This window comes from Solea solea, chromosome 20 (assembly GCF_958295425.1).
Source record: "Solea solea chromosome 20, fSolSol10.1, whole genome shotgun sequence".
Taxonomy (NCBI): Eukaryota; Metazoa; Chordata; class Actinopteri; order Pleuronectiformes; family Soleidae; genus Solea; species Solea solea.
In genome coordinates, this window is record NC_081153.1 from 2,089,439 (window position 1) to 2,099,132 (window position 9,694).

The window sequence follows — 9,694 nt, forward strand, 5'->3', positions numbered from 1 at the left end:
CAAGGTGGTTAAACAACAAATATAAATAAAGTAAGAAAACTGGGATTACATCTTTACGGCTGCATCACATTAGTTCCTGTGAACTCCAGTGGAAAGTTTCCGATTTAGAAAATTCCTGTAACTTGGCAAACCTATGTAGGATTTACTGTGTGGCTCCCCCTGCAGTTGGTCGTCATTTATACAATTATGATGACATTTTCTTTAATTAGCTCTGAGCCGACAGAGGTGACCGTTGATGTATCATCAAAATAATCTTAATTTGAAGGTTTAAATCCTACATTGTGTCACTTTAAATGATTAAATCTGGACTTGACATCCGTGTTTAAATCAAATAATCTCAAATAAACCGACTCCCTCCATGTGAACGTGGATGTTTCTCAGAAAACCGTGTCTTCATGTCTCCCAGTAAAGTCCAGAATTGGACGACACATCAGTGAGCAGAGTCTGAGCAGAGTCTGGATTAAGAGACTGGATTAAGCTCTTTTTAGAATCGTTTATATACAAACAAAGACAAAGGTTCAAGTGTCTTCCGAAATCTCAGCAGAGTGAGTCGTCTCTTTCGCGCACGCAGTCTTCGTGCAGCTCGTAATCCATCTCGTCCATTTCCCGCTCGCAGTCTTCACATCCCTCGACGCCACATCCCTCCATCACCACCACACCGTGAGGGTCCACCAGCGCCGCCACACCCCCGACTCCTCCCGCCGCCCCCAATGCCATCCCGACACCGTTCCCTCCGACTCCTCCCACTCCTCCCATTCCCATCCCCAATCCTCCGACTCCGATTCCTCCCCCGCCGACCAGCAGCGCTCCCCCAGCGCCACACTCTAGAGGTCCCACAGCTGGTCCCACTCCTCTGGGCCACAACGGGTCCATGAGCGCCCCCTGCTGGCCGAGCTGGATCAGCTGGCTGACAGAGTAAACGCCGGCGCCGCCGGATCGAACAACCTCCTCGTAGGAAGGGGCGCATGCGGCGGCGCGGGCGTCCTCCAGCCTGACCCGAGCCCGGTGCTTCATCTCGATGATGGTCTTGGTGTAGGAGTTGAGTGTCGCCACGGCGGCGGCCATGCAGCAGCTGAACGACAGCCACGCCATGCTGCGGGACGACATGTCGTCATTTTTACATCTTTTGAGGGCACAGAACCCACCCAAACTTTTACAAACAAAGGATCATCTTTAGTCCCAGGTCTACAGCCTCCATTTTAACTAGTTTGGGCAAAAGAGTACGTTTTTCAAGATGGCGACCATTGACGTAGAAATTTGAGCATTTCATACGAAACTTTTTGACCATCCAAGCTTCTAGAAATTATTATTTTTTGACTAAAAGAAACTTAGCTGAAGGACCATCCATATTCCCAGGTCTACAGCCTCCATTTTGACTCGTTTGGGCAAGATCAATTGATTCCACCATTTCTGGTTTGTCATCAAGATGGTGGCCATCTCAAATTCTGGGAATTTATTTATTTTCTTCCGAAGTTATCACATTTTTGTGGCACTAAACGTTGGTGAAAATGGACAAAAATTGGCACGGAAATCACTGTTGGAAAAGTTATACGTAAAAGTGGTGCAAAATGGCTCAGTAGCGCCACCAAAGGTGAAACCCGGTAGGACAAAGTTGAAACTAAGTTGCACCAAATTTCAAGAAACTTGGTGGAAACATGTCACAGCCCAAGACCAAGAAAAAAACGTCTATTGGGACCATGACCTCAACATAACAGAAAGTCGGCCATTTTGAATTTTGGCGTAAATGAATGAGCATCCAATATCATACCAACATAAAAAAAACGTGCCGATTTGTACCGACCCCATCACAGATGAAAAATTATCAAAAGGTTTTGCACGGGAACCATCGGAATTTGGGCGTATTTCAACCATTCGCCACAAAACAGGAAGTGTCCCGTAACTTTGCCGTACATTGACTGATCTGCTCAAAACTTCATACGTGAGACGAGAGACCCGGCCAGAAAACATCAGCACAGGAAAACTAGGACATGGCGCCAGGGCGGCGGTGATAAATAAGATAAATTGGTCCCACCATTTCGGCTTTGTCATCAATATGGTGGTCACTGACGTTGTTGATAATTATGTCCATCATTTCATCACAAACTCTTTGACCATCCAGACTTTTACAAGTGAAACAAACTTACGCGAAGGACCATCCATAGTCCCAGGTCTGCGGCCTCCAGTCTTTGGGTCCGATGCTGACGGTCATCTGAAACACTGTGGTGTACATCATGTGAGCCACCATCCCCATCATCCCTGAGCGAGCAGGAAGACACCAGCACAGAGTTTCAAACAAAAGTAAGAGAGAAAACTGTAGAACACAGCAGCACAAAGTGTCCCAGTGTCCCCTCGTCCTCACCGGAGAGGACGGTGCACATGGCGGCGAAGGCGTTGATCTTCAGCGCATTCATCTCCCTCTTAGCGCAGAGGCAAATGGATTCCACACACATGAGCAGGAAGCCCATGGCCAGAAGACCGATGTACATGCACTCACTGATGACGGACAGCCACAGGACGCCTGCGGACAACAAGTGTACGTAATTATTTTTAAATAAATATATATGTTCTGCTTTTAAATAAACGAGTGACGACTCGTACCAACCTTGAGTTTCTCCTGGCGTCAGCTCAATGAAGCTGCGACACTTTTCCTCCTGATCGTTACCTGAAACATCAGTCACCACAGACTGCTTTTTCAAACCATGTCTTTATGCGGACTTCAGAGACTTGACAGTTCTTCACCACTTACCTTCATTGTGTTTCTCACAGGAGAGCCAGAAGCCTGTGTGGAAGTAGCGCAGCATGTACTTGTCCTCGCCCGTCTCCCAGATGTACTGGACGGCGTTGGCCAGCTGCTTCTTCTTGATCCGGGCCAGTTCCTCCTTCTGCAGCGGAGTCAGCGTCACGTTTGGCGCCGGGTTCCTCGGGTCCGGAGTCGGAGCCTCTGAAAGATCGGATTTAAAAACACAGAAGAGAGAAGGTGAGGAAACGTATGGAAGCCTGTTTCAGCCAAAAAGAAAAGAAGGCATACTAGGTCATAATTATGAGATACTAAGTCATAGTTATAAGATACTAAGTCATAATTATGAGATACTAAGTCATTATTATAAGATACTAAGTCATGATTGTGAGATATTAAGTCATCATGACATAATATCTCAATCACGACTCACTCATTATAACGACTTAGTATCTCATAACTATGATATGGCAGAAACAGACTTCCATAGAATCAGAGTTCTTCAACAAACACTTGACTGTGTGTGTGTGTGTGGGATTATTTCAGTCATCCATGTGCCAAGAAAACCTCGACATAAATCCTCAGAGGATTCTCCTGTCGCTCACACAGCGTGTAACACAATCCGGCCGGCCGGGAACACAGAACACTCTGGGTAAATTATGGTCTTTCTCTATGTCGTGGAAATTGAGTCGTACATGGAAACAAATAGGCTTAGAGCTGGAAGATAAGAAGAGTCCAGATAACGTCCAGCTGCAGATGCAAAGTTCTCAGATTAGCAACAAATCTGGGATTATGTTGTGCTGCGACAGACGACTCCAGAGAAAATGATGGAATATATTAAAAAAATCAAGGATCAAAATCTGCACTGAAATATAAATAAACAGATGTTTACTCGTGTGTGCAGCTTTTCTTCAAACCTGAACAAAGTTTATTTTTGTTCTGGTGAATGAATGAAGACAATGAATGGCTGAATTTTCATTTAGATGCAAATAAAAAGTGTATTTTCTCATCCTTATGTTTTACTTCTTTACGTTACATCTTAAACAAACTGCAGAACATTTCATTTTGTAAAGTAGTTTTAAGAAATGATCACTTTTTATTATAAAAAATATTGTAAATACTAGATAAAGAAACATTTAGTCTGAATATTATACAATTTCTTGACTAAAATATGTTTTAAATTTTTAATAATGTTCATGTTGTTTAAATGCCATTCATCAGTACATATGCAAATATCTTGTTAAATATTTCTTCAATGTAAGAAAATAATAATGTTAGTGTTTTATAGTTTATAAGTGATATAAAATTATAAAAAATTAAGTTGTACAAAAAACATCTGTTGATCATGAACTTCCCAGTGACAATTATTTGTTTTGGTCAAATATTTGTGAGAAATATGTAAACATAATATCAATTCTTTTAATATTTTATGTTTCTAGAAACAGTTTTGTGACAGCAAAAGTAAAATTTTGCCAAAATGATTTACATTTTATAAATCTTTACAATGTATTTGTCCAAACCAGCTGCGTTGTTTTTGTATCATGTGTCAAAAGGTGTTAGGCTAAATGCATCTGCTTTCTAAGCAAAAATCCAATAATAAGGATATAAATAATAATATTTTACAATTGAAATAAAAAAAATATGATATGAATAAAGTTTAAATCAGTGTTCCTCAAACCTTCTATATGAAGACCCACCATTTGAAAGATGGTAAACAATTGTAACGACTCATTTCTGAAACAACTAATATCACTTTGAAGTGTAGAGATGTTTGATCAATTCATTTAAACTTCAATTGTAACAAAAACATGGGAAAATTTGGCAACATTTTTGACAACGACCCATCTGTAGGCCCCACCCCCATGTTTTGGAACCCCAGTCACACTTTTTTTTTTTAACATGAACAGTGTTTATGAACATACAGTAGGTGTGTGTGTGTGTGTGTGTGTGAACAGCAGGGGGCGCTGCAGCAGCAGTCACCTGTGGTGTACGGCTGGCTGTTGTTCTGGCCGCAGTTCTTCATCTTGACCGGCGACAGGCAGAGCGGCTTCACCACCTTGTGCGTGCCCTCGCACCAGTACGACGTGCAGAACGCCGACACGGACAGCGTGAGCGCCAGCGAGGTGAGCGACAGCGAGAGGAGGGAGCGGTTCCGCCGCGACATCTTCTCCAACATGGCTGCCTGTCTCTCCCGAGCGAGGCCTCGGGCTCACAGACGACCGGTCCTGGTTCACAAAAATGGCCCCAAGAGCCGATCTGACCGAGTGGGAGGCGACGGTAGCTCAGTGGTAGAGTGATCGTCTTTCAACCCAAAGGTTGTGGGTTCGATCTACATGCCGACGTGTCCTTGGGCAGGATTAACCCCACGTTGAGACCCCACCAGGTCTCTGAGAGCAGAGGAGTGTGAACTGTAGAGTAAAGCAGTTTTGAGTGGTCATTAGTTGCCGTGGTGATTGAAACGGATTCATGGAGGATGGCGGCGAGGCGAGGTCGAGAGAGCGGATTAAGGATGTTTGAGAACTGGAATAAAGGTCAAAGGGCAGGATAAAAGGGCGGGGCTTAAGGAGGAGGAGGACAAAGAGGTTAGAAGATGACGTGATTTAATCACTACGAGAGACAGATGTGGACTTCCTCTCTCTTCTCTGTCGTGTGACCTTTGACTCCACACACGAAGCCATCGCCGCTCCACCATCAGAAAAAAAAACGTCTAAATCTTCTCCTGCAGATTTTTGCCGACTAATCATTTGCGCGTTGAAGGCATCAACCTGTGCCTGCACCTCACCGAAGGAGAGATTGAGCTCGCCGAGGAGCGGATTAATCCCAAATCTCGGGCCTAACTCTGGTAATCTCTGTATTAATCCCACAGAGTTAGGTGGATGGGATTAACGTCTGGTGACTGCGGTGCTGTCTTTGTCTGGATGATGACCACCTCAGAGGAGAGAAGAGGAGAGAGACAGAAAGTTCACAATATTATTATAATTATTATCATTATTGTAAGGTCTTAAAGTGATAGTTTTTTTAAGATTCTGACACATAATCCAGACGCACACTCAACATCCAGCCCAAGAAAGTCAGTAAATAAAATCTATGTCCGTTTTAAATCGACAATATCTGACGAGTAAATTCACTCCTTTATCTCACTGTTTAACAGAGTTTTCTGACTGGAAACTAAAGTCTATAAACTGTTCATTTTCAACCTGTGAAGAATAGTAACATTAATCTAAGCATAAATTGTGTAAAAGTATGTCGTTTTTAGTAAATGTAAGAGCAGTAGACAGTTTGGTTAGACTCTTTCGGACCTCGGGGGCCCCAAAGCCTCGGCACACGCCCCTGCTAATATAGTGAACATGCTCAAGTTTACGCCCACTTTGAATGTTAGCATGCTAGAGTTAGCATTAAGTCCAAAGACATATTTCAGAATAGCTTCAGTAACTGGCTTTTACCACCCACCCACTCACTCACTCTCCCACACCAGAGTCCATAGAGAAAATCAGTGATTTTAGCTCACAGGGACACAGGAGCTGCTGGTCCTCTGCTGCCTCGTGTGGCCACTTTGTGTCACTGAGGTCAATCTGAACGTATGTTTTCAAACACAGAATTCACAAATAAACTCATTTGGACTTATCGATGGCGGCAGCAGTGGTTGAACAACTCCTGTGTCCCTGTGATGTAAAAATGGTACTTCTCTCTCTGGGCTTTGGTGTGGGACAGTGAGGGTGTTCACAAAGCAGCAAAAACAGAAAAAGCTGTTTAATGACAAAATAAACATAACATGACGTTATGAGGAGGCAGTGAGGGATTCAGGTTCAACTCAGTCCAGCTCAGCTCACGATGTGGAGCTTTAATCCAGTAGTAGTTATTGTTGTGTGTGTGTGTGTGTTCATCACCTGTGACTGTCATCAGATTACAGATGAACACATGGACTTTATCCATAAATCACAGATTACACTTTAATCACACATGCAACTTTACAAGTAGTGTTTTTAATCATTGATCATATTTTTTACAAAGTAAGATTGTCTTTTAAAACTAATAAACACAACAGTTTAGTTGAGTTTATTTTCTTTAGAGCTTTCTTTAAATGTTAACTGCATCCCAACAAGATCCATTCATAGTAAGTATAATGTGTTTAAATATATCTGTAAAAACACTTTAGACAGAATAAAGAAACGATGTGGACTCACAGAACATGGTTTGGTGCAGTTAGACTTTATGTTTGTTACTTCTCTGTTGTTTTTGGAGATTTAATCACGTTCAAACAAATAAACTGAAGTAAATGTAAGAGGGATTTTGCAGAATGAGGTCATTTTTTTATCAGATTTTGTGTCTCACTGTCTCTGTAACGTCCTCACAGAGACAGTGAGACATAAATAAATAAAACACTTCAGTAATTGATTTTTGATCAGATTACACTCACAACTCAACACAAGGAAAAGAGGGAAAAACACAGTGAACTCACAGAGTTTATGTCAGTGTCTCCTCTGCTCTTCCTCCTCTCTCGTGTCTCCTCTGCTCTTCCTCTTCCTCCTGAGCGTCTCCTCTGCTCTTCCTCCTGAGCGTCTCCTCTGCTCTTCCTCTTGAGCGTCTCCTCTGCTCTTCCTCCTCAGCGTCTCCTCTGCTCTTCCTCCTGAGCGTCTCCTCTGCTCTTCCTCCTGAGCGTCTCCTCTGCTCTTCCTCTTGAGCGTCTCCTCTGCTCTTCCTCCTCAGCGTCTCCTCTGCTCTTCCTCCTGAGCGTCTCCTCTGCTCTTCCTCCTGAGTGTCTCCTCTGCTCTTCCTCTTCCTCCTCAGCGCCTCCTCGGGTGAGTTTCCCGTCTGAAAACCTCACAGATTTCTCCTCTAATCCTCACAAGTCCCATCTGTTACTTTCCCTGCCTGGTTTTTCCTTCATCTCCTCTGTGACCTCTGCTCCTATACTGATTAATTTGACAGGATGGTATAGAACAGATGATGAGTGTGTCGTGATGTCACCGTGTCAGGACCATGATGCTGATGATGATGATGATGCTGATGATGAAAGAGAAAAAGCAGAATCAAGAGTGAAGCTGAAATAATCGATACTTTTAAAATATTGTATCGACCACACACTCCCGGAGATACATTTCTACATCTACATTTCTACATGTATTTCAATGTCAAAACATTTCAAAAAATAAACAGATAAACTTAACTTGAGGCTTATTTTTCAGTCAAGCACAAAATCAATTTATGTAAAATGACTAATACTTTCAACATTATACTTATTATACTTAAAATGATGTAAATAATGAATTATTTCACAGCTGGGCCCATTTTTAAGACATTTTCAGTGATTGACATTGATTCCGATTTTCAACTATTAACAGATTTGGATTTGTGCAGATTCTAGGGAATTTTATTCAACAAAATGGGAAAATATGATGATTTAAATCAAATCTAATAGTAATCTGAACACTAATACACTAGTACTTATACTTTTACACGGTACAACCATGTACCACAATGTGCTAATTCCCTACAATGTTTACATGCTGAATATTAAGCTTGTGCTGTTTCTTATTCTGAGATCAGAATAAATCAGAATTGGCAGTGGTACACGAGTTTCCTCTGGTGCTACTTGGGAGGAAAATCACAATTACTGTTCTACTGTGTAAACCAGGGTATGTGAGTGTGTAGAAAATTAAAGTGTACAGTATGTGAGGAAGAGGAGGATGATGAGAGATTAAATCTGCCTCCTGTGAAAAGTCTATTTACACCACTGTGTTTTAACTTTTGACTCTCAGCTGGTTCATGGTATAAAAATGCAACTATACACAAAACAAAGGTCAGAACTTTAATGACTTTAATGTCAGAATTCTGTCTTTTTGTTGTTGTTGTGACATGTGGGTCAAACCCTCATGTGAAAGAAAAAAAAGGCATCGTGAGGACTGAACTAACCATCATGTCCTAATGTAACACACGCACACACACACACACACTCTTAATCTGCTGCCTCCCTCCGTCGGTTTTTAGAAACTAATCTGTCTCTGTTTTTGTGAATGGTGGACACTCTCCTCAGCATTTCCTCTAACATCCTGATCTGACTCCGCCCCCCTCACTCTCATTAACTTGATGAATAATGAAAAGTCTTGTGTCACTGTTTTTATTTGTCTCTGTAACGTCCTCACAGAGACAGTGAAACATAAATAAATAAACAACAGTTAACTCACAGAGTTTGGATCAGCGTCTCCTCTACTCTTCCTCCTGAATGCCACCTCCTCCTCAGATGTGGATCAGTGTCTCCTCTGCTCTTCCTCCTGAACGCCTCCTCCTCAGATGTGGATCAGCATCTCCTCCACTCTTCCTCCTAAACACCTCCTTCTTCTCAGACGTGGATCAGCGTCTCCTCTGCTCTTCCTCCTGAACGCCTCCTTCTCAGACGTGGATCAGCGCCTCCTTCTCCTCAGACGTGGATCAGCGTCTCCTTCTCCTCAGATGTGGATCAGCACCTCCTTCTCAGATGTGGATCAGCGTCTCCTCTGCTCTTCCTCCTGAACGCCTCCTTCTCCTCAGACTTGGCTCAGCACCTCCTTCTCCTCAGACGTGGATCAGCGTCTCCTCTGCTAGTCCTCTCCTCAGACGTGGATCAGTGTCTCCTCTGCTCTTCCTTCTCTTGACATCCATGAAGCAAACTGGGCCAAACTGATCCAAGTTTATAAATCACTGTTTATATTTGTGGCCTAATTTTAATATAATCAATCCTAATTTTTTTTATTTTTAATCAATGTTGATTAAACTGTAAAGGCACTGATTTGTCCTACAGTTACTGTTTCAGATGTAGATTATGAATAAATGTGTGTTTATCACACACCTGTGGCTGCAGAAGGCAAGTTCTTTACCAGACCTCTGATGACACTGTCAGGAGCAACGTGGGGTTCAGTATCTTGTCCTGAGCTGGGAATCAAACCCACAACCTTCCAGTCGCACACAAGAACAACCTGT

The 9,694-nt window shown here is 42.7% G+C and overlaps 1 protein-coding gene across 1 annotated transcript; it reads right to left on the reverse strand.

Moving 5' to 3' along the window:
- Positions 1 to 473: 473 nt before the first annotated feature.
- Positions 474 to 9,688, reverse strand: LOC131446987 (germ cell-specific gene 1-like protein). Its single transcript, XM_058618420.1, has 9 exons — positions 9,564 to 9,688; positions 8,923 to 9,394; positions 7,197 to 7,741; positions 4,718 to 5,666; positions 2,747 to 2,941; positions 2,603 to 2,662; positions 2,360 to 2,518; positions 2,145 to 2,256; positions 474 to 1,093 (listed from the first exon to the last, which is right to left on the reverse strand). The coding sequence occupies exons 4-9, from the start codon at positions 4,911 to 4,913 to the stop codon at positions 538 to 540; spliced, it is 1,278 nt and encodes a 425-aa protein (XP_058474403.1). The 5' UTR covers positions 4,914 to 5,666; positions 7,197 to 7,741; positions 8,923 to 9,394; positions 9,564 to 9,688; the 3' UTR covers positions 474 to 537.
- Between the last annotated feature and the right edge of the window lie 6 nt (positions 9,689 to 9,694).